The sequence below is a fragment of the Nymphaea colorata genome, chromosome 2, assembly GCF_008831285.2.
Source record: "Nymphaea colorata isolate Beijing-Zhang1983 chromosome 2, ASM883128v2, whole genome shotgun sequence".
Lineage (NCBI taxonomy): Eukaryota > Viridiplantae > Streptophyta > Magnoliopsida > Nymphaeales > Nymphaeaceae > Nymphaea > Nymphaea colorata.
This window is the reverse complement of record NC_045139.1, coordinates 14,494,900-14,518,823: the sequence shown is the minus strand read 5'-3', so window position 1 is coordinate 14,518,823 and position 23,924 is coordinate 14,494,900. Positions and strand designations below refer to the sequence as shown.

General features: G+C 40.1%; 2 protein-coding genes across 8 annotated transcripts; one reads left to right on the top strand and one right to left on the bottom strand.

Moving 5' to 3' along the window:
- The first annotated feature begins 8,080 nt into the window (after nt 1-8,080).
- On the top strand, nt 8,081-12,368 carry LOC116249150 (EPIDERMAL PATTERNING FACTOR-like protein 5). 2 transcript variants are annotated; one of them, XM_031622322.2, is made up of 3 exons: nt 8,081-8,655; nt 8,794-8,846; nt 11,694-12,368. In XM_031622322.2, the coding sequence occupies exons 1-3, from the start codon at nt 8,508-8,510 to the stop codon at nt 11,907-11,909; spliced, it is 417 nt and encodes a 138-aa protein (XP_031478182.1). In that variant the 5' UTR covers nt 8,081-8,507; the 3' UTR covers nt 11,910-12,368. The 2 variants fall into 2 exon arrangements, with proteins under 2 accessions (XP_031478182.1, XP_031478183.1); XM_031622323.2 differs by having other exon boundaries at nt 8,087-8,655; nt 11,697-12,368.
- A 1,458-nt stretch (nt 12,369-13,826) lies between these two features.
- On the bottom strand, nt 13,827-22,031 carry LOC116249222 (uncharacterized). Of its 6 annotated transcripts, none has more exons than XM_050076164.1 (6): nt 21,435-22,031; nt 19,838-20,104; nt 17,564-17,629; nt 16,863-16,980; nt 16,582-16,740; nt 13,827-14,292 (listed from the first exon to the last, which is right to left on the bottom strand). In XM_050076164.1, the coding sequence occupies exons 3-6, from the start codon at nt 17,569-17,571 to the stop codon at nt 14,155-14,157; spliced, it is 423 nt and encodes a 140-aa protein (XP_049932121.1). In that variant the 5' UTR covers nt 17,572-17,629; nt 19,838-20,104; nt 21,435-22,031; the 3' UTR covers nt 13,827-14,154. The 6 variants fall into 6 exon arrangements, with proteins under 6 accessions (XP_049932121.1, XP_049932120.1, XP_049932119.1 ...); XM_050076163.1 differs by having other exon boundaries at nt 21,463-22,031; XM_050076162.1 differs by having other exon boundaries at nt 19,838-22,031.
- Between the last annotated feature and the right edge of the window lie 1,893 nt (nt 22,032-23,924).

The window sequence follows — 23,924 nt, the reverse complement described above, 5'->3', positions numbered from 1 at the left end:
GGGTGTGGCTTCTCGCCAATTGGCACTGGCAGATGGCACCAACATTTAACGATGTATAAGTACTACTTCCACTCAAATTTAGAAACCAACTAAAAGGACTTCGGCCACATGAAATAATAAAAGAAAAAATATTGGCATGTATCCATATGCATTTGTACTGCCAAATAGTACTGGTTGATTTTAAATTTGAACGTCCAGACTCACGCGATCCAAGATGAGAATGAATTATTTGAAAAGTTGGGACAGATATTCCACCGGTTCCGATCTATTTTCAGTCGCATGGTAGAATGAAATAAGAAGTGGGTCAAAAGCGAGAATGAATCTTCAATTGGTAATTAGGAATCTCTGGATTAAGGAGCCAATCAATTTGAGCTGGATATGGTTGAGTGTCATTACGTCCAGGTAAGATTATTTTTGAAATCCGTATGGCTATCTACATGGAAATGAGGATGTCAAAGAGAGCAAAATACAACCAATCAACTCGTGCATTTCTCTGCAGGATACAAGTAGGTTGGGTTTTACGCAGTATGCTTACAACTGGAAGTCGTGTGATTGTGTGGTTTTTGTGCGGGCTGCACAACAGGTCGAGCTAGCTTGAGCTTGACTTAAACTCGCTTGTCAAAACTCGACTGGAATTCAACTCCTTTATAAACAAGTGCAGTTCGAGTTCAAATGTAAGCTGAGAATGTTAAACGAGTCAAATTCAACTTGTAAGAACTATACTTGTTTAAACTCGACCGAGCTCGACTACATAATCAATGCTGAAACTTTTATATTATGAGAAAATGGTTAAACGTGTTAAAAGAAGCTCGAAACGAGTTAAATGAGTCAAGTTCGAGCTCGATGTGCCTATTTTGTGAAGATAGATTCGAGTTTGAGTTTTCTAAGTTGAGTCATATAAATTAATTTTGAAGAAGATAGTTCACCCCGAAGAAATTATTGGCTCTAATCGTGCATGCATGCATGCCTACATATAAATAGACTTTGAAAATTAATGTATGTATGTGTGCGCTCATGCATGTGTGTTTGTGTTGATTGTAATGGGCAATCGTATATCCAGAATGGTTATAAATACAGTTAATTGTATGGGAAATTGGTGTAGCACTTGTTCTCTTGTGAAATGGGTGCTAGCTTATTCCTTTCAGATTGATTGAACGCATAGTTCAGCACTGTGATCTATCGTCTACAGCTGTTTCCATATCCGACCATTAGAAGTTTGCCTTTGAGTTTGCGCATAAACACAAAAACCATGTCTTGATAATGTTCACATTGAACGGATTAAGACGGCTTTGAAAATTGAACAATTTTATCAGATTGAGCAACGACTCCCTTGCAATTGACTATTACTGCAAATCAAAATAAATATTGATGCAGTGATACGTCATTGGTAGTTTGAAAATCAAAATGAAAACTCTCTTTTGTTTTAGCTTTTTGACAATACTGTTGCCCAAAAATGTCGCCGGAAAATTAGTGGGTTTGCTTCAACAGGCAGCGTCAGCTGTGGAAATGGTAGCTAGGGGCAGGGCTATCTTGTTTTAGTGCAAATTAATAATAATAATAATATACAATACGTGAGAAAACTGCCCACCAAACCCGTTTACGACGTGCCTTGTGGAAAGGATTTGGCTCAATTATGCACCACAAACCAAATTAGTCGGTGGCTTGTTCACCAGACAAGTTATTTTGCTTCTGAAACTGGTAGAAGAAATTAAAAAAGCAGTAGCTGTAGCAGTAACAATAATAAAGACAAGTATTATACTGGTGATTATATTGGAGTTTTGTTTTTATTATCTTCGAACTTGTATTGAATAGTTCTATTCTCTAATCTCTATCTGTGTATGAATCTTCGACAAGAGGAGATGGTATACACCAGCTTTGAGTAAAAAATTAGATTAGCTAAAAAACGATTAGAAATTGAGTAAAATTAGTTTCATTTTGGGACTAGACACTATCCATCTTGAGAATTTTCCAATCTTTAAGGTGGAGAAAAATTTTCACGAAAAATTTTGAAAAAAAAGGTGAAAAAGATTAGGTGAGAACGAGAAAAGAAAGAGACCACACACTGGGAAACCCGGTCCTTTTGGGAATATCACATCCTTTTACTGCTTCCTCAAAAGCAGCATGAACACCATTAAACGCCTGTTGATCTTATATTTCAGCGGTCGTGAAGAGCTCACCAAATATGAAGTTTGGGTGAGCGAAAGTTGAACGACGAATGGCTGAAGCCCTTCTTTTTGTTCTTTATTCTTGGGGTCCAGAGCTCGGTGGTGGATTGGGTGGACCTACGCCATCAACTAGAGTGTCGCATTACTACTGTTTATAGTTCGAAAAAACAGCAACCATAAGAATCGAACTGACAGTGAAGCTTGCACCAGTTCGCCAACTTGACCAGCTACTCGGGACAGCAAATATGAAGTATGGATTGTAGATCCTGATACCAGATTTTTTTCCTAGCTGATCCAATTTGTCTATTCGCTGAAGGCATAGTTTTTGCAGATAAAAAGCCAAAACCGAAGCGCGTGATGTATGTGGGGATTGAAAATGGCCATTCTGCAACCGACTAGTATCTTTTGAGAAAGAAAAAAAAAAACTAGTGAAGAGACGAAAAAACGTCTTGAAATTCAAATCATATTAAGATTGGAAGGAACCAAGCAGTATGGCCCTGATCTAAACAAGACCTCGCATTATTGACTTCATCATGTGCTCTCTTTCTCCCGGCAGAGTGCGCCCATGCGAAGATAAAAAAGCATGAGGAAGTTCAATTATTTTCTTTAATGGAAGAAAAAGAAGGATGATGGTCCAAGAATTGCTTTTCTTTTTCATGAGGGAGGTGCAGCTGCAGGTTTGGAGCAAATACACATATAGGACCATTGATCTTGATTTCACTTGCTCCATTGCATGATACTGTTTAAGATGGGGAGGGACTTGAGGACGGTGATAACTCCAGGTGGCTTGGCCACAAGAAGATTCAGACAGATGCGGGTAGGACCCAAAAATCGGCTTGCAGAGCTCCTTCTTGGGCCCGTTGTGGTCACGACTTAGACATAGAGAAGAAGATTGTTCGTGGATCAACGTTGAACATTGCTTTGCTTATTTCTTGCATACATCCACAGGGGACTTGTGGGCAAGCAGCGCCAAGATATCCAAAATCCATGAAATTGAGTTCAATTTTCTTTTCAGAATCAGACCTGCAACAGCAGTTGGCAAACAATGCAGCATTAGATTACCACCAAATGGAAATCAGCGACACAGGAAGCGACCATGAACCAGAATCGACAGATTCAGATTGGATGTTGCAGGGACGGCCGCGTAGATCAACTTAATCTCCACCTTTTGGTTTCCTTGTAATTAATGACAGATATAATTCTGTTCAATTCTTCAATTCTGACATATAATTCTTAACCGGACCAATTCACGTTGAAGCATGTGCTGAGAATACTTTGAGTGATAATGTTAACTTAATTTTGACATTTATTTGTCTGACAGAACAAGTTATGATTGAGCCAAATTAAAGAATCCCAATGCGTCCATTCAAGTCTGTGCCATTGGATATTGTCTTTCGTGATGCCACGTAGAGAGCCCTTTATGAATTTCAGAAAATAAATGAAAAGTGATCATATAAATATCTATGAGGTTTTATAAACGAGAAAAGTGAAAGAATTGTGCTAAACTTGAAAGGAATTTACCTTGAGAGTACGACTCGTTTTCCACCAGGCAGAGAAAGGGCCAAAAGATTTGAGACAAAGTGGCGACTCATGTCCTACAGCAGTTGTGGACGTTACAACTCAAGGACTTGATTGGATTTTATTGCTGAATTGTAGCCATCCTTTGGAGCACGCTTTCACGGTGGATATTATTGCTGCACTCCAAGTACTTCTGCGTTCGAGTAGATCCAAATCTAAATCCAAATCCCAACAATAGATTCCAATTTGAACTGTGGATACAATGCCGGTCGATCTAATCAGCCAATATCATCGAAGCTGGATAGAAGGTATTGCATTGGCAATTGGCATTGAATATGAAAAAATTAAAAAGTCGGACTAGAACTCAATTTGGATCTCAACCGGATCCATTTCAAAATGCTGAAGGAACCAAGCGAAACCCAGAAATAGTAAATCCAGATCTAAGTACACGTATCTAGCTTGCCCCTACTTTAATGAGCTGAAGTCCATAAACGGAGCATCTTTAATTAAATATCCAAGTCATATACAACAACCCTACTATGTCCCCCACATTTAGGCACTAACATATCATTTTCATGTGCGCTTGCATGCTTCAATCAAGCTAGGGTTAGGCAGAGCCCTAAGAGATTGATATATAAATTGAAGTCTTCTAATGTTATAAAAATTGGAAAATCAAATAAAAAAATTGTTGATTTTGAAATTCAAAAGCATCATTGTTAGTGTGTCTCAGTTCGACTCATGGGTACTGTGGGAATGTTGAAACCTGCAAGTTGAAGCGCGTAGAGATCTCATTGCCTCATACCGACCCAACTCTGGATTTTGACGGAAAAAAAAAAAAAAAAGGTGAGGAGACTTTGTCTGTCTCTCGCTTGAACGGTGAAATTAATCCTTCTGTTCAATGGAAAAACAATATATAAGTTATATAAAATAATTTCAAGCATAGAAATGTTTAAAATAATGAAAAATGAATTGTAATCTAAGAAATCCAATTAATATATTTGTCACCGATTTGACTCCAATGCGCCGATTCAAGATGAATTAGATAACGATGATGATCAAGCGCCGATCATTTACTAACTCAACAACGAGGGTTTCTTTCTAAAGTCAAACCGATGGGGAGGGATGAATGGCACTTACATCATCGCCGACAAGTCTAAATCTGAAGGCGATGCTGTCTTCTCTTGTCAGGGTAAGCCCCGGCCCCCCCAGGACAATACCATGATCAGATCATGCACTTGGCTGCCAATTTTCTCAAACACAGGTTTGAAAATCTCATCACCGTGTTCCCTCTTTCAAGAATCGGATGGATAAGAAGTCAAATTCAAGCAAGTTAGGTTTCACATTATTTTTTTCTGCAACTGTCCAAAATGTGTGTGTGTGCGTGCGTGCATGAAGGCATTTAGCATATAGACTTGCCAACATAGGTTTAGGCACCTCCCTAGTGATTGGATAGATAACTAAAAAAATTTATTACATGTCAATTGTCATGAAATGATGAATCAATGTGTTTTGTCTTTCCTTACTTTTCCTCGCCAAAAGGAAAGTCAGACCCGAAAGGCTACATACACTGACATTTTTTGAATAGATAAATTTGAAGTTGGCGTTTGAGTAAGATATTATGTCGACGATGACTATTTTAATAATTAATAGCATCTAACTTAGTACAATGAAAATGGAAAAAGAAATTGAAAGTTACCCGACTTATCTAAACCAATGGTTCAAACACCATGTGGAGATGAGAAGTCACCGAAATCATTTGCAGCAAGTCCAGCAATGAAGGTTATGATGTTTATGAAAAGGAAAAGGAAAATATTCGCCTTGCCTGTCAATTTTACAAAGAAATTTATGTGTTGACAAATTCTGCAAAAGCCGATCGCCTTGACTCGTTCTTTCATTTGCTACTTTTTTAAAGCTTCGTATCGACATTTTTCTCGCGGCACTTATCCTTTCTCCTTTTTTTTTTTTCTTCTTTTTCTATTTCAGCTTCTCTTGTTGCGTGCATGGTTCTGCTTTTATCTTCTCAAGTTGTGAACTTTGGTCACCGTAAGTTGCCCCAAAAACGAAAGGCAGTTATCATCTTTTCTCTTTTCATCATTTCCCAATCAACTCAGCTGGAAAGTTATTATGAAAAGAAGAAAAAGAAGGACGCCCAATAGTTTATTCTTCAGAAAAAAAGAAAAGATTTATTGCATAGGCACCATGAATCTTATACTTCAAAATTATGCATCTCTAAAGATCAAGATGAAGCACCACAAATCTTATATTAGACGTTATCCTCTTCCTTTGGTGCTCTTATTGATTTAGCTTCGGTTTGAATTCATAGCCAAACTCCCATTGAAGTCTGTAATGTAAAACATGATCAGGTTGTAGCACAGGACTTGATCAAGTCTTTGTATAAGCTCTTCGCCGGAGCTACTGCTATATCCGGTGCAAGGAGAGAAACAGATAAAAAGATGAAGAATAAAAGGAGAAAGAGACTACTTAGTTAAGTCAATCAGGTCTTTGGCAAGTCAAGTGAAGCATCCCTTTGGGGTCGTTTGCAAGTGAAGACACTCTCTGAGTTAATTTATCGCTAATCTTTCCTATATACAAAGGCATAGTCATGAAATATACTAAAACCAATATATTTTATGAATCTGATCTAATTGTTGGGATAGACCGAGGTACATCTACATAGTGTCCTTGTTGCCAAACTACGATAGATAGGTTATTCTTGATATGTTTCATCGAAAATCAATCGAAATTACTTTATTAAACTAACAGAAAACCTCACGCAATGCAAGAATATGCTGCTCTTTCCTCGAACCATCACTTAGCTAAAACTTTCTAGCTTTGCCATGAGGACCAAGAACCAATTGTCAAAGTTTGAAAATTTGTCTATGACCTGCGAGCCAAATTCAATGGAAACTATAGAATTCTTGAACTTGCTCGCGCTTAATTGACACGGACCCACATAGTTGTGTTGTGTCCTCACGCGGATTGACTAAGTTAGGTTCTTGACAATTGGGTTCAAACCTCAAACCAAACCAACAAGTGAACCCTTGTTACAACCAAATTTCTCAAAACAAGACCTCTTGATCAGGCAGGGGCCAACCAAGAAGAAGTGCATGCCTGGGTGGCTCATGCGGGACCCGTCTAATAATCATGTGGCCTGCTCCTATTGGCTGGAGTGCAGTAGGTGGGTCCCCATCCTGTTGAAAGGAAAAGGTAGCAGAAGGGCCAGTCCTTCGCGTAGGGACACACTGTCCCAGACAAAGGGGCCCGCCCTTGCTTGTCCGGTACGGACCTGTCCACGCTCGGGCAAACGATCAACGCACGTGAGAACCTTCCCTTCCCCGCTCGATCTCCAGGCTCTTCTTCTTACCCTCAGCTTTGACCTTGACCAGATCTCCTTGTTCCGCAAGAGTATCCGATTTGTCATGCCTTCCCTTCCTCCTTCGCGTCGTAGGGATTGCCCTCAAGTTTTCAACTAGGCACAAATGTTTTCCCCCTTTTCTTTCCTGAGGTCCGAGTTTATATGAATGTCATACAACTTACAAACTTGGTCCTCAACAGTCAACATAAATTAAAGTATAGTATGCTTTATATTTAGTTAGTTTTTATAAACATATTAAGATGTTTTTATTTTATTTACAATAATTTAAAGGGTCTGGTTTTTATCCCTGACCTAGTAATCTGGGATCTACCAATTTCTTTATATAAATCCTCTTGCTCTATCATAATGTGTTTAAACACATTAAACACATTATATATATATATATACACACATATGAAATGGATGTTGTAATGAAACATTTGATAGCCCTGATTTGAGCACCCAGCATCCTTGATCTTAAAAGCTCAAACAGAATTTGGAAATTGTTAAAGAGCATTGATGTTGGTTTGGATTACATGTTTTTTTGTTCCCTTTCTGGGTTATGCGTCTTTGGCAGCGTCGGCAGAAGCATCTAAGAGACAGGAACTGACATGAAGGCCTGAAAATAGAGAACTCAAATGCTACAAACAATATGAACTTTTGCGAACCAACATATACTAACCAACACGTTTCCAATTTATGACAATGACAAGCATTGTTCTCTTCCTCAAGAAAGAAAGAAAGGTTGAAAAATTTTCACTTTTCTATACGTGTAAAACGTTCACCAAATGGCATATTGTATCAAGAGTGGGTTGATATAAGGCTTGTATTTGGCGAAGAACCGATACGGACGATCCACAACATCGGTTATTATATTATATTATAGTGCACAAGGGCTGAAAATTCATCAAATTTAGGAGTGTTATTGACATTTATCCGGGAGAGGGAAAACCGTCGAAAATAAAAGAAAGGGAAGAATTTTATCCCCTCTGCAGTTACTAGCGTGTCCTCTTCATCCTTTTTTTCTTTTTATATTTTTTTTACTTACTCTGCCAGACTGCCATTTGACTTGGGCACCCTTATAAAATTGATGAAATTTAAATTACAGGGAAAAAGCACCTCCAGAAATATGCATCGCTCTCTGTCTCTCTCTCTCCTCTTGCTAAACCAATGCTCTCCCCCTCTCTCTTCTTTTGCTAACCATTTCTCTCACTCCTGTGAACATTCGCTTTATCATTCATTCATTCGTTCTGCTCTCTCAACACAGAGAAAAGGAGTTCTCCAGCCGGCACTTCCCTCCCATTACAATCTCCGTCTTTCTACTAATTTCTTTCATTACTCTTCCTTTCCAATCTCGCTTTGTGTGTATCTGCGTGTGAGATAGAGAAAGAGGAGAAGAAGAAGAAGAAGATAAAGGAGGGGACGGCCTCGTCTTTCCTGTTTGCTGTCGCTAGTCTTTCTCTGGGGCCATGCTCCCGCGAAGGTGGCCGACTGACACCACGACGCCATCGGGCCGCCGTTTTGCTCGCGTCGCGGCGTTGCTGCTGGTTTTGGTGCTACTGATAGTGGCGGTAGTGGTAGTTTCCAGTGCCGCCACCACCGCCAGGAGGCCTTCCGGTAAGCACTCTGCTTATCAGCCGTTTTATAACCCTCCCTTCCCATTTTCTTTTTTTTTTTTTTTACTCCTTCTCCCATCTTTCCTCATTTACTCACTGGGTAGAGTAAATCCTCCCCTTCTTTTCTTTCTCTCTCTAGGTCTTGCATTAATGGCGACCGACCAGAATCAGATTGATACAGAGACACAGAAGGTACCTCTCTCTCTCTCTCTCTCTGTTTCTCTCTCTCTACCCCCGACAGGATGATAGTAGTTACAGTAAGTAAGTATCGTTTAGGCAAAGTTTAGTTTCAAATGGTGGGGATGGCTTTGAACTGGTCTTTTAGTCATTTGGAGAGAGGTTTTTGATGGCCCCAACGATGATTTTTAGAAAATCTTTTAAAACCTCAAGGGAACAGGGAAAGAGTCCTCTTGTTTTTCTTTCACCAAAATCAAAGTTAGATGTTCTCTATGCTGCCTCCAATGATCATATATATAGTTTTGCGATGGTGGTAGTTTTCCTTTACATGGTGTATGACTGGTAGAAATAACTTGAGCCTCATGGGGAATGATGATCATGATGGCTGAGCAATAGGCATGCCCACGTTATTTTCAAGGGCATTCATGTCATTTACTTGACTTTGACGACCTCCTCGTCAATTTTATCCCGGTTCTGTTTTCTGGGGGTGTGGAGAACAGGAATGTCTCTATGACGTTGGAAATCGCGATTGGCAGTGATTTCTTGCCCTTCATCTTGTAGATCAAGGCCGTATGCCAACTCCCTGGTTCGAAACAGTTTGAGAGATTTCGCTTCTGGTGCAAAACAATAGAAAAATCACTAGTGTCAGCTTCAATTTCGCCGAATCCTTGGTTGTTTGGGAACAAGGATCTGGGATGAGAACATATCACTCTGCTGTCACTTCTAAAACGATGCAGGGCCGATACTGCTGCAGCTCTCTAATTTTTGGTATCTGTCTTTTCGAAAATAATAATTAAAAAAATCAGTATTATTATTTTTTCAGTAAAATCTTTTTTTATTATTGTTGATATTATCTCCTACAGAGGTTAATTTTATTTTACCTTGAACAATTTGCATAACCCACATTATATTGAAATTTGAAAATATAAGTTTGTCAGATTGATAAAACTTCTTTGTCAAGTTTGTTTTCATGGCGGATGTTGAGAAACAGACGGTTGGCATGGGAGCTTATGTCTTTTAATGATGGTGGGACCTTTCTTCTTTGTATTTTCACTTAATTCTGGATTTGCATATTTCAACCTCGTAGAGACCAAGTATTTGGCAGCTTACTTTCTCGAGTACCTGCTATCTCTCCAATTGTCATTTCCCAAACGCGAATTTTGGAAAGATTGGTTGTTTAGCTGTTTTCTTTCTTGTTTCCTGGTTTGATAATTTTGTTGGAATATGTTTTTCAATTGAACGCAAGCTATTTGTGAATGTTAATTCATAGAATCATGAGTTTAATTAAACTAGTGAACCACCAATTTTCGGAAAGCCAAAGTTTGGCGTGAGGGAGAAAAGGAGAAACTGTTTCTTTACCTTCTGCTACTTCCTTGGCAGCCAAGGATCCCAAGTTTTTTCCTTTTTTGGTGTTAATGAAGCTCAACTGACTACTGCTGCGGTGACTTTAGTTATCTGAAAAAGAAATAAAAGAATATAACCTTATGAGACTATATGTTACTGTACCACATAGAAGCATGCAGCTTTTTACTTGGACGAAATGATGAGACAAAAAGATGTGACTTCGTGAAAAGTGTTGAGGTGAAGGCACTACTAGATCATGTTCCAACCTGCTACTGTAACTCGAGCTTTTTCTTGACCTTGTCTTGATAAAGCTTGGTCTCATTCTGGTTTGAGATTATACACCGATCTAGTAATGACCTGACTCTAATGTATTTAATTCTTCCAAAGCGACCCGTTCGCAACCCTAAGAAGTTGGTTGACATCGTGTTTGATTGCCCAGAACACTGTGTTCTGGGACAATTATTCTGCGTGCAATGTGTGGGCTCCCCTTCTTCAGGCCAGGAAGATTGGAAGTCCAGTCTTCCTTGTCCTGCATGCAAACAGATACCTGTCCCGGCATGTAGCATGCAGTAACAACATGTTATGCTCATGAAATTCGAGGAACAGGAACCAAGCAACCTCTAATAACAGCAGTTGGAGGAACCCAGGGGCAGAAGGAAGGGGCCTCTTCAAGTTGTAAACCCGTGAAAGTTTTAAAAAGAATAGGGATTGATCTTGTTCAAAATTTTCAAAAATTTTATTTAGTAGTCGCAGGATTGTTCGGCCCCTAAAGATGAAATCCTGGCTCCATTTATGGAGGAACTGAAATCAAACCGCTTTTGGTGGTCTATGTCGTCCGGTTCCTGGAGCACCTGAAAACCTTATGGGCCCATCTAAAATGGCCGAATCGCCTGCCATGACTTCGGGGCATAATAATTCTGTATTTTTCTGCACCACCTGGTTCGAGTTCCTCTGAGCCGCTCACCCTCAACCCTTTCTTTAACGGCGAGAGTCCCATTAAATGCGGCAGCACCATCATCACACATATGCATCACTTTCTGCCTCATCATCCATCACAACGTTAATACTAAGATGAATGGGAGACAAGGGGCTGCATACGTAGGCCCCCCACATAATAAATGCCTTGGAACTAGAAAGGCTTTCTTTTCTCCGGCAGAAGATCCAGTTCCTGTTTGGAGTTGTCTGGCTTTGGTCTCACGCCATTATTATCGATGGCGAAAGCATCTTGGTCATGTAGGAAAGGGCTTTGCATCATTAAGTCGTGGTTTTAGAACCGTTTTTTGGTGATTAGCAAAGCAAAGGAGGAGATGCTTCATTCAGCAATCACCCAACTGCGTCCCTTCAAGTTCCCAAGTTTCAGAACCTTCTCACGAGGGAGTGTTTCTTCTATAAACAGTTGGCTCAGACCCAGTATACAAACTGACACATTTACTTCTCATAACTTCTTTATGGTTGTCATATGCATAATGACCCCTAATCCGTTGGATGGTGTTGATTAAGTGGTGTTTGTGGAACCAGCAGGCTGGGTTCTGGTCCAGGACGTGGTGGCGGTGTTCCGGCAGCAGAAGGCGGGAACTGATCGGATCTGCACCGCCCACATGCCGGTACAAGTGCGGCCGGTGTTCGCCTTGCAGGGCTGTCCATGTTCCGATCCAGCCCGGCTGGAGCAGGCCGATGGAGTACTACCCGGAGGCCTGGAGGTGCCAATGTGGGAACAAGCTGTTCATGCCTTAGCAAACACGCTACGGCCCACTTCACTCACGGAAATGACCTTCATGTCCTTCAGCACTGTCCACAACTTCTCAGATGCCACTGTTTGTCCAAGAAAATGGATCCCATGGTGTTGCAAGATTAACTGGTTAATGAAGCTGGGTTTAACTTCGGGGGTAAATTAGGCTTGTGCCAGAAAAAATTGAAGGGGCATGAAGGAAATACTGGCGGAAGGCGAGGGGGAAAGATAAGCCCTTCGGTGGGGTCATTGTCAAAGTTGGGCACGTGAGAACGTACCTTTGGAGCGCACAGCTTTTTTTAGAAGCAGAGTGTCCCATATCTGGATGCCTTTGTCTTGTTTGCACCTCTCTCTCTCTCTCTCTCAAGAACCTTATATGTTTCATTTTTTCAAATTTGGGGATTCCCTTGTTGCAGTAAAAATCTTTTGATGGAAGATGTCAAAATTTGGTGGGTGTAATATTATATTATGATATCGTGGATTCTCTTTGTTTCTTTTGTTTGAAGTGTTCTTTAGTCAAAGGAGTGGTTGGGAATGTCGAAATGTGGGGATTTCAGAACCTCAGTCAGAGTCAAGTAGAGACGTATAAGAAATCTATAGAAATTTTTGGGATTTTAAGATGGGAGAGAGTAAATAATAACTTGGAAATTTGATAAAAGTAACGATAATAATAATAAAATGATGGTAACAATAATTGAGAATGGTAGTCGGTAATGCTTCACTGGGTTGCGTGTGCTGTAGCAGTGATCACAAGCCTACTTTCTTTCCCTAGGCCTGACCAAATCAACTCCTCTCTCTCTCTCTCTCTCTCTCTCTCTCTATATATATATATATATATATATATTATATATATATATATATATATATTGCTATGTAAAAAAGAGAAAAAAATTCAAACATTTTTTCTGGTAAATCGTGATCATGGAATCACAAAACTTGTGCATGGACCTTTTGGGTTTGATCATGATTTGATACTCAACCATGTCCATCATTCATTCACTTAAATAATCATGAGTGCGTCTACCTTTTAAGTATACCTTTTCGATTTTGCCTGCTGGTTCGAAATGTTAAGATACTCGGTGGGAGGTAAAAGCGCGAGTTTTTGGCAGATTTTATTGCAGAAAGCATACCAAGTTCTGTCTTTTGTAGGGCCATCAATGTTGCCAGACAACAGCAATGATTTAGTGGGAATTTAAGGGTCACTTGTAGGCCGTAAGAGTGTGATTATTGAGGTAGTACCACAGGGTGGAGACTCTTAGGAGTAAAGAGAGCCATGCATTGGGGTCCAAGTTTATATAGAACAGAAGGTACTAGTTGAATATGAGCAGACAATAATGGTACCTTGGTATCCATTTTCTAGGACATGCTGTAGTGCTTGATGTCAACCAGATAACATTGTCTTTGGGCGTCCACATGTGCTGGTCCTAACTTTGCCACCACAGAGAGAGGAAAAGAAAGAGAGCGAAAGAGAGAGAGAGAGAGAGATTTTGTTGGGCGAAATTGTTCAAAAAAACCAAAAATGCTTGATATACGATTTCCAGAAAATAGCCTGTTTTGTTACCCAGAAACGGCTTTGATCCGACGATTGAGGTATCCGTATCAGAGGCTACCCATTTTGCCAAAAGATGTACAAGAAATTAACCAATGTCAATTAGGTGTGAGATGATGTGCACAGAATACAACGGTTATGGATAGGATAGGGATAGATAATGATCTGATCCCGGCGCAAATCTGTTTAATTAAGTCAACCCTCATGAAAAACATCGGCAAAGGGGAGGACATATTCATTTCTTTGAGTAAACAGTCCAATGTCTTCAAGTTCAAGACAGGCATGCACCACGTTTAGAAAGTAAACACTGTAAGTTCGCATTTGAGAGAGAGAGTGCACGAATTTGTTTAGCAAAACCGGGTAACTAGCCATGTGCTGGAATAGCATATTCAATAGCATAATTATGAAGACAATTTGCAGGACTTCAGCTGTTTCTTCAGAAATGGAGCATTTTTATAATAGGTTGCCATCTCTCCCCCACGTACTCACTCACACACACATACACATGCACACTACTTGAAGTGTGTAACCAACCAAACAACACCTAGATATTTTCTAAATTTCTCAACATGCAATCAATGCACCAACTCTGTACAAGTAAACTATCCATATGCATCCGTACTTTCAACCAAGCATGCCTGGAGTTTCTGTAGAAAATCTGGAAGGATGGGCAGGAAAAGTTAGTGCCAGTGAACTGTTGATTACTGTGCTTCTTGAACTTCTTCCATTGTATCTTCAGAACCGGATTTGCTGGGACAAGGTGGTAAAAGTTCAACCACCAAGTTCAGAAACTCATTTACTTCATCATCAGTCATTCTGTTTTCAACCTCCGGTACAATCTGCAACCATGAGAGTGTGAGCAAGAGAGATTAAATAGGATCAAAATCCACCACGGCTGCCCCATTGCCATCTTATAGCAGGCCAGGAAGAGAAACCAGGACATAATTGAAAGTTGAAACTGTAGCTCAAACACATTTGACTGTGACAGCAAAAAAGAAAGACCCACAACTGCTTCAAGCAAGCGTTGGTTTGAGTTCGGGCTGTCATTTATAGTAAGACGGCATGAGGTGGGAATTGTGTCAAATCTTCCCAGGTATGCGGTCTAGGGAAAAGATGCTCCAGAAAGCATTTTGCAGAGTTCAGAAGGCAGCTAAGCCTACAAAGTTGCAGCTCAAAATGAAGCTGGCAAGTATGTCCTTTTTGCCGACACTTACAAAAGCTTTTCCAATTTTCAGGTCTCCTGTTACCTGTGCCTTGAATATCCAATTAAAGGAAAGCCCTCCTAAGATCACCTAGAGACCCAGACAATTGCCAGAAGTTACATGGATCCATAGTTTATCCTTTTAATATTTAAACACTTCAAAGCAATTCAAAATTATGTTTGGGACCATATTTTGAAACAATTAAGTTTTTCAGTTTTGTCTGCAAACTTCCAACTATGCATTAGAAATTTGGACATGCTTCCATGTCGCTTGATCAGATTATATTAGTCTCCTTATGTAACCCACAAATCTTAGCAATCAATGACATTTTATTCATATTTCAATTTGCATTTCCCCCTGACACCTGCATGCTGAGTAGAATTCGTGATTATTAAAATGTCTGAATTTGGGTACACACACATTAGATATAGTTGGATAGTGCAAAACCACATTATGACGTCAAAGGCACTAACTACAAAACAGAATTTAGAAAATTCAGACTTAACAGAAATGTTCAATCCCCATGACAGAAAAAAATTATAGAAATATGAACCAAGTATTTATCAATCTGCATTTTATGGGAAGAAATTTTATGACACTGGCCAGATGAAACAGATTCAGAATAGATATTTCTCAGCTGCAAATCTGATACAAAAATGTTCTGGGAGAAAGTTTCCAGAAAGGACCACATCTAGATAAAAATGCAGCCCGATGATGGGTCCACATAAGATAACCAGCCTCAAATCATACGAGCTCTCAAATTTTTACTAGACAACAGAAAGTGAGTAACATGAATTCAAATTACCAAAACATGATATTGGAGGTGCCAGATGACTACAAAACTTGATTACTGAGTCAGCAGAATCATCTCCTCACTTTATAAAAAGTTTCATCTAGATAACAACATCTACACAGTGGTACTGTATCTGCACAAGTAACAACTTGATAAAGTTGGCAATTGACTTTAAAAAGACCTTTAAGCCAAATCTGCACCCCTGAGGATATCACAGGTAGGGGATGACGGAGTATAGATGTGCTGCTGCTTAACTTTAGGACATACTCCTCTACAGAATATCTCTTTTACAAGACTAAATGTTCCAGATTTCTCTTTTTAGGACTCAGTCTTCAGTATAAGGCTATAAGCAACAATCTTATGAGGAATATAACTGCCAGAGTTTAATAAGTAATGGAGGTGTTGATAATTCGCTGGTAATGACTAAACTTCTTCTGTTTCCAGTATTTCTAATAGCTGCACTCTAATGCACAAGTATTGGAGGTCTCCTTCCTCAACCTTGAATTTTAGCAACAATCTGTTCTGTGACCACCCAATATAAATTGGTGTGATTATCAATACTTCTCTGTTGGATGGTGTTACTAACTAGAGGCCTTCCACATGTTTGATCATTTGTATATACTTGCACATTGCTAATTCATGTCCAACAAGAAACTAATATAGGCCAACCTAAGTTGGCAGCTTCAGAAGAAATTGACAAAATAACAAGCTGTAAGGAGGTGGTCTGGGGATTTGCAGAAGTTGACTAATTTTCACACGAACTGCTCCAATCAGAATCTTCATATTTCAGATAAATACATCAGCTAGTGTGCTTTTGCACTAGATTCCAAAATCACCTGCTGAACATTTTAAACAGTTTAAATTCCATGCATCTGCTCCAGACTAGTCAATTTTTCTTGTCAGTTTCCAGTTCAACAATTAGGTATTAAGCCAGAATATGTTACCCCTTGGCTTTTGTGGTCCAGTAAAGGTAAAGTGAATGATCCAAAAATTTCTTATCATGCAGCACCCCCAACACTTTTACAAGGTTTATTGTCTGGTACTTCTTAGATTGTAAAAAATCTACCAATCAAATTAAAAAAAACAAGCACCAAGCAATCTGAACAAAATTTCACGCCAACAGGTTAAATTACCATTACCCCATCAAGTTCGACAGGTCTGGAAGGGCTTAAATTTATGACTTGAACCTTCTCAGCACTTGTGAGCTTGTATTTTTCTGACCGCTGCAAGAATTCACTTATTCTTTCTCTAGTTTGAGTTGCTGCAGATGTTTGAGCCAAATAATCAAACACCTGCAAGTGTATTGAAAGCAAATGCAGTGATGTTCCTCATGCTTTCTGTGGGCATATGCGCATGATGGGGATATCAATGGATTGACATCCAACTACCAAAAGAAAACAGTAATAAATTGCACCTTGCATTCTGACCGTCTTGCCATACTCAATGAGCCAAAAGGATCCAGTGTTGCCCCTCTAGATTTTAGATGCTCAAGGACTTCAAAGTTTGTAAGTATCCCAGATTTTTTTTCCTTGCTACAGGAACCCAACATATGAATTAGAAATGAATAACTGAGAAACTCGGATAATCAAAAACGAATGAATACCTCGCAGGTTTACATAAAAACCCAAAGAGGAGGGAAAAAATGGGCTGTATAGAAATTTACATACTTAGGATTTAGGAAGCGAAGGCTCAGCTTTTGACTACAAGGCATCAGAGTCAGAATATATCTATCTAAAAACTGATCAAGATTTTGACATGACCACAGGACTGGATTAGAGTTCATAACTTCAAATAGCACAAATATGAGTAGAAAAGCAACAGAATTGAGTCTAAGTTTACTAAAGGTTTCTACACTACCTTGGGTGCAATTACTTGCAAATGGTACAAAATAACAAAAATAATTATAACTTTCTTTTTTATTCTTCTAGCATCTTTAGACTTCTAAGATGTTCAAAAGATGTAGGAACCACATATTAGTTATACAACAATGCCTGGTCGGAAATAGATAAATTCATGTAATTCAAGTACCATTTACCAATGGGACAAGGCATATCAGATAACAATGAGGAAACAAACAAAAGACTGCCATTTATGTGAAGGTAGTGAAAGCATTACATCTTCATTGTCAACTGAAGGAACTCCCGAAGTGGCTAGGTGATGAAATCGTTCAAAAAATGGCACCTAAATAGCATATCCAAGTAAGATATTGCCAAAAGAAATTCATCAGTGACTTCACTGCAGGACAAAACATGCCTAGATAAAGCAGCAGAAAAAGGATTATGGAAGAAAAAACAAAGGCAAATTTTCATTTAGACAAAAATTGCTGTAAATGAAAAGAAAGAAGCTATAGCAAGTTCCAATCAGCCACAGAGAGAGAGAGATGCCACTTTGGTGCTCCAGCACAAGAGCAGGACCGGTGTCATCCTGCCACTGGAAGATGACAAATCGGTCAAGTATCATCTGGAGAACCGGATTGAAAATCAAAATGCTGAAAGGTCGATTTGAAATTCCGAGTCCAACCATATATCAGACAATTGGGGGTGTTTGATGGCCTAGAATTTTGATTCTGGGATAAAAATTCCAGAATCACAAATTCCACCCAAAAATTGGATTGAAATGAAAATTCCCACTTCCAGTTTTTCTTTTTTGATTGCATGGAAATTTGATTCCAGAAGTAAAAAACGCATTATTTGATGAAAGAGCATTAAGATTCTGGAATTTTAATAGCGTTAGATTTCTGCAGGCCCTCTACTGCAGCCACATCAAGTCTCTTTCTCCGTTTGTTTCAATGCTTTTCTTCAATGTGGAGAAAAAAGGAGCACAAATTACAAGTATCTTCCATAGATTTCCCCAGACATAAAGAACTATTTAAATTAGATCTGATTGGGTTCCATTTATTGAGTTCCTAGACCAGTAGACAGTGAACGCCACGTAGGATGAAGAGCATCCAAGAATAAGCCGAATATGAGTTTCCCTTCTCTACTTCAATGTTCTGCAACCCTCTCCATTCTCCACATACAGGCTTGATTTGATCAGACTTCAGAGTGTCAGACCATTCAGACTTGGAAAAAATAAAGTAGCCCAAATTTTTAGATGGCTTATATGAATTGTTTAATTTAATAAATATATATAGATGTACTTACTGCTTTTTAGAGACAACAACTAGAACATTAATTTCATAAATACTGGCAGTGCATTCCAACAGTTCTTAATCAGGAGGTTCACAGTCAGAGAGAGGGCTTTCTCCCCGGCCCTGATGTCCATAGCTACCAGCTAATATATGACACAAAAAATATTCAATTGACAAAAAAAAAAAAATTCAATTGATACAAAGCTTTTCAATGACATAGCTTACAGAGGGTAACGGAGATGACGAAAAGATAAGCAAGAACGCTTCGAAACACAGTTAAGAGAAAAAGTGCAATAAAAGGTGAAAAGCACGTGCGTTTGTGTAACCATTAAATTTTATGTAAAGTGAATCTCTCACATTGTTAAGAGCCACTGCAATCGATCACAAAGCAATGGTAGAGAGAACATAACTGCAAATCGACTTAGAAGCACCAGTGATGATCACAAGATGTCAAGAACCCTTGACAGTAAATGTTGAATTTCAAAATATCGTAAACCAAAATCAAGTCATCAAATCCCCTAAAACATCGAAAAACGGAAAATTTTGGATTCCAAGAAATACAAGGGAAAAGGAAAAAAAAACATCCAGAGATTCCCCTGCCCAGCATCGAGAGAGCCCATAAAGCTGTGAACGAGCAAATGCAACACGCACCGGAGTATGAGAAAACACCGAAGAAGAAAGAAGGACGGGGCGGCCGGAAATCCACCACGACTCTCCCTTCTAATTCTAGTGTACAAATTAAACCGATCAAAAAGTGAATCGAGAAAAGGTTGATCGACAGAACGAGCAGTTCGATGATCGGACCAAGAAATCAATAACCCATCCTCTCCCTTTCTCTCGATTACAAATAATTATCGGACGCTTAATTTCTCTTTCTTCTATTCATCTTCCTTTCCTTCTCCTTCTTCTCCCTTCCTTTTCACAATCTCATGTTTTTCCTTTTATATAACAGGTAATGGAGGGGGGAGGAATTCCCTTCGTTAGCTTTTCAAGAGAAGGGAAAACGCATGAAGTGTCCGCATTTGCTTCTCCCTTTCTCCTTTTCTTTTTTCCTCCTCCTCAGTTTTCGTGGGAGAGCAATCCGTATTTGCGCTTCTCCCTCACGCTTCCTTCTTGCCGCTCTCATCTCCACATGATCGACATGTCTGCCTCGACCCAAAAAGGAGCACGAGGGGCTGCGCCCGAGAATGGTCGATGCAGTGCCTCCGACACACACACGCGCGCACCCACAAACACACAGAGAGAGAGAGAGAGAGTACCTCAGTAGGAGCACGACCTCACCTCGCGGCCTGCACCACCAAGACCTTTCCTTACGCACTGCAGCAAAAGCGAGGAGGGGAACACAGAGAGAGGAAGAGAGCAGCAGGCTGCAGCAGGAGGTCTTTTTTTCGCGCGAGGGAGGAGAAGAAAGCGGTCGCGGGAAAAAGCATGGCGAGTTTTGATTCCTGACTCAGCCCTTCAATCGGTTCGCAAAGACAAAATCGGAATTCTGATTCCAGAATTCCACTGGTTCCGGTGGAGTCAAACTGCCATTAAAAGGGAAACACCAAAGATTTTGTGCTTACAGGGTGTTGAATAAGAACATTGTCTTATTTGGATACATTTTTCTAAGAACAGTGTTCTTATTTATAAAATATGGTATCATTCTTCAACGATCAAATGTTTGTACTTTCATGTTTGGCATCATCACAAAAATGTTTCATAGAACAAAAACATGGTGTTTCGAATCCTAAGAATGCAATTCTTCTTATCAAATGCCCAGATTTTAGAGATGAAAGAACTCCAAGTTTGGTTATTCAGAGATTTATTGACAAGGCAGGGAACATCACTGTTGCTGCCTACGTAGGCCAAATACATGCCTTGATGCAGTGGCGGAGCCAGAAAAATTTTCTGGAGGGGGCACCCATTCATAGATTTTCACATAGAAGGGGCACTCACATATAGGACAAAGCAAATATTTGAAGATACTAATGTAAAAATAAACAAACATTGGGGGATGTTTGGCGAAGCTTTGATCTCCTCATTCGTCAAGCGCGATTCAGATCGCCAAACAAAAATCCTTCATAAATTAGACAAATTTAAAAACTGAGATTCACTACTGAAAAAATCATATACGTTAAGTGCTATCAGATTCACCGCTTCCTCTTAAGTTCCTACAAATAGTTAAGAAAAGAAACAAAGAAGCATAGCAGGAGGCAGGAGCAGCAAAGGCAGAGGAGACGGAAGCGAAGAGCTGCGCCGAAACTGTAAAACCCACGACGTTAATCCTTTCGTTTTCTTTTGAAACTGCCCATTTTCATTATAAAAGGAATAATATGGAAAGAAGACCAATGATTTTCTAACTGAAAAGAATTAAAGGGATGAGAAAGGAAATCAAGAGGCCGTTTCCTTTCTTGTGAGAAACTGAAAAGAAAAAAACGGATGACAATTAAGAAGGCCTGTAGAGGGTTATTTAACCCCATGTTTCAGAAAATGATCATTTCTTTTACTGCATTCACAGAGGAAAAAGCTCAACGGCAAAGACTTTGAGAGAAAGAGGGAGAAGGTGAGGAAGAGATCCTCATTTGTGCTGCTGGAAAGGAACGAGAAGCAAAAAGAGGTTGCTGCTGGAAATCAATCTCGATTAGAAGGTATGGGGATTTTCGATCATGAATGGAGCATGAAGCCTGTATATTTTGAGTTTGTATAGATGCATATACATGTAGAATGAATCCAAGCATGAGGTTCTAGATTCCCGTTCTGCTTATGTTTTACTCGGATTTTCTGTATTACGCTATGGGTGTTCATCCGTGAGAAACCAAACTACATTCAATCCTAAAAAAAAACAGAGCATGCTTATCTGATATAAAAACACACACACAAAAAAAAGGGGTACGGTCTTTACTGAGGGGTTTCGGCTGAAACCCCCGTTCAGTCATCCCCTCCCGTGAAGAACGAGGCCTCGATTTCCTTTTTCTTCTGCCACGGACGCCGACAGCAGGGGCGTTTTCTTCAATCTTCTTGTTGCTGGAGAGCTCCAAGAGAAGGGAACACCGTGATGGTTGTAACAGAAGCGGTTTGGGGGAAAACAGTAACCCTCCCGTCGTCCCTCCTTCCCTGCCGGTTCCTCCACACGTCGCAAGGCAGAGATGAAAAACGGTAGCAGCAGAGGAGGCAGCGGCGGCTAAGAGGGTCGGATGGTCGATTGGAAGCAGCGCACGAAGAACCCTAGCGTCAGGGCAGGGGAGGAAGACAATCTCCTCCTCTCTGGTTCGTTCCCCTTTGAGGACGACGAAAGCTTCACCGTCGAGCGAACCATGCGAGGAAGGAGCCTTGGCGCGAGACAGAGAGATCTCTCTCTGGTTTTGGTCATGGAAGCAAGGTGGAGACTCCACCACCGGACGAACACGAAGACGAGGAAGAGGCGCTCGTGAGGAGAGAGAAAACGCAGGCGTGAAATGAAGAAAAACGAGCGTGGGCCAAATTTAGATCAATGATGAAAACTTTCAAAGCAGGTCCACCTTATTATTAAAATTTGCAAAAAAACTGTTATAACTTTTAAGCGTTCATGCCGCAACGTTTTTGCTGAAAACCTCTTCAAAAAGAGGCTTGGGAAAGTGATTTTCAGCAAAAACCATGCATTTAATAAGAAATCACGTTTTGGTACCCCCTAAATTCTTAAAAATTACAAAAAGGGGGTTTTATAAATTAAAAACGACATGATATGCTATATTACTTTTTACTTTTTGATGCTGTTTAAAATTTCAGAAATATGGTTCTGAACTTTGGAACCATTAGAGGAGGAAAGTCACGTTTGAGAATTTAAATACAAATTTTATTGTTTCAAATAAGGATTATAATATTGCTAATAGAGGTTTCTAGATGAAATGAGTTTTGCTCTATTGCTATTCAGTTAAGATTTAAAATAGCTGAATTATTTTGTTTGGAAAACCGAGCCTGAGGGCGGACGGTTTCTGTGAGAGGTACTAGACGATGTCTAGCATTGGTAAACCCTCACTTTTGAAATTCGAAGGCGAAACGTGGACTTTGTGCAATGGTTATGCGAGTGCGAGCTTTCTGTTTTGCCCAGTGATCGGTTTCGTCCCGGGAGGTAGTGGTGCGTCTGAGCTCACTGTTGACGCACGCTCCTCTGGCTGTACTGGAGGGCCCACAGGGTATTGGGCGGCACAAGGGCCCGGGATTCTGTTCTGTTTCTGTTTGTGAGCGAGACTCCTGGTCTCTCCACCCGGGTTCCTAGAGAGACCAAGCTGCTGCAGCGGCGATCTGGGATATCTCAGGAGGCTTCACTTCAGGTGCCCTCGATCCGTTGGATAGCTTGGTGAAGAGATGTTCTATTCTGCCCGTGAGTGCCCACGGAGATTTCTGTTGCTCGGCACGATGACCTTGACATTGTCAAAGGACCACGGTTGGAAGCCTACGAAATTTTGGGAGGTTGTGCACACCTCGTTTTGTTGCTGAACATGTGACGTTACTCTAATATGTGTTAAGATTTGAAGATATTTGTTTTACAAAAACCAGATATTATTTTGATGGGCCATGTTCCACACATGGCTGGATTTTTCCATACTCAGAGGAATTCTGACCCTTCTTCCTATATCTACAAGTAGTCCTTGATAGATTTTGGCTTTGGAGCGACGACCTCAGCCTTGTGATGGACGGGCACTGGCATTCTGGACACTGCGTCGGTTTTGGGGATTTGTGGTTATTTTTGTTGGGTCCAAGTATTTTATTGTTGAAATAAAACAATGTCTTATGTTCTGGTCATGACTCAATATTGCTTCCGCTATTATAGAAATGAAAGAAAATTTTTGGTGTCAAAAATTGGGTCGTGACAGAAACAGAGAGATTAATTTAGTGAAAGCGGGCTGGAGGCAGAGGAAAGTGGTGGGGCGCGACCCAAGTGGAAGGTATCGGGTTCTATCGAACTCGTCCTCATGAAAGAGTAGAAGCAAAGCATGTGCTGTCGAGCACAGAGAACACATCAGAAGACAGAGATTAACATGACATGCCTTTTCAGATGCAGAGTCGAGATCTTTTTCTTTTTCTCTTATGAAAAAGTAATCGTAGATTCATAAATAAATAAGTGGCCAACTCAGAAATTTATGTATTATATCAAATTAAGGAATGTCCGTTGTGTGTGCGTGTGTGTGTATCTATACACTTGTGGTCTAACTTTTGGGCAAAAAGAATAGTTAAAAAATCTTTCTAGTGCCGACCGAACCAATTTGCAGCCCCCCAAACTTGGTTGAGAAGGCAGAGGAGAGACAAGAAAGCTGCATCTGCTGCTGCCAATATCGAATGGCAAAAGGAAACCCATTATCTGTAATTCACCTTCGGAAGTTTTCT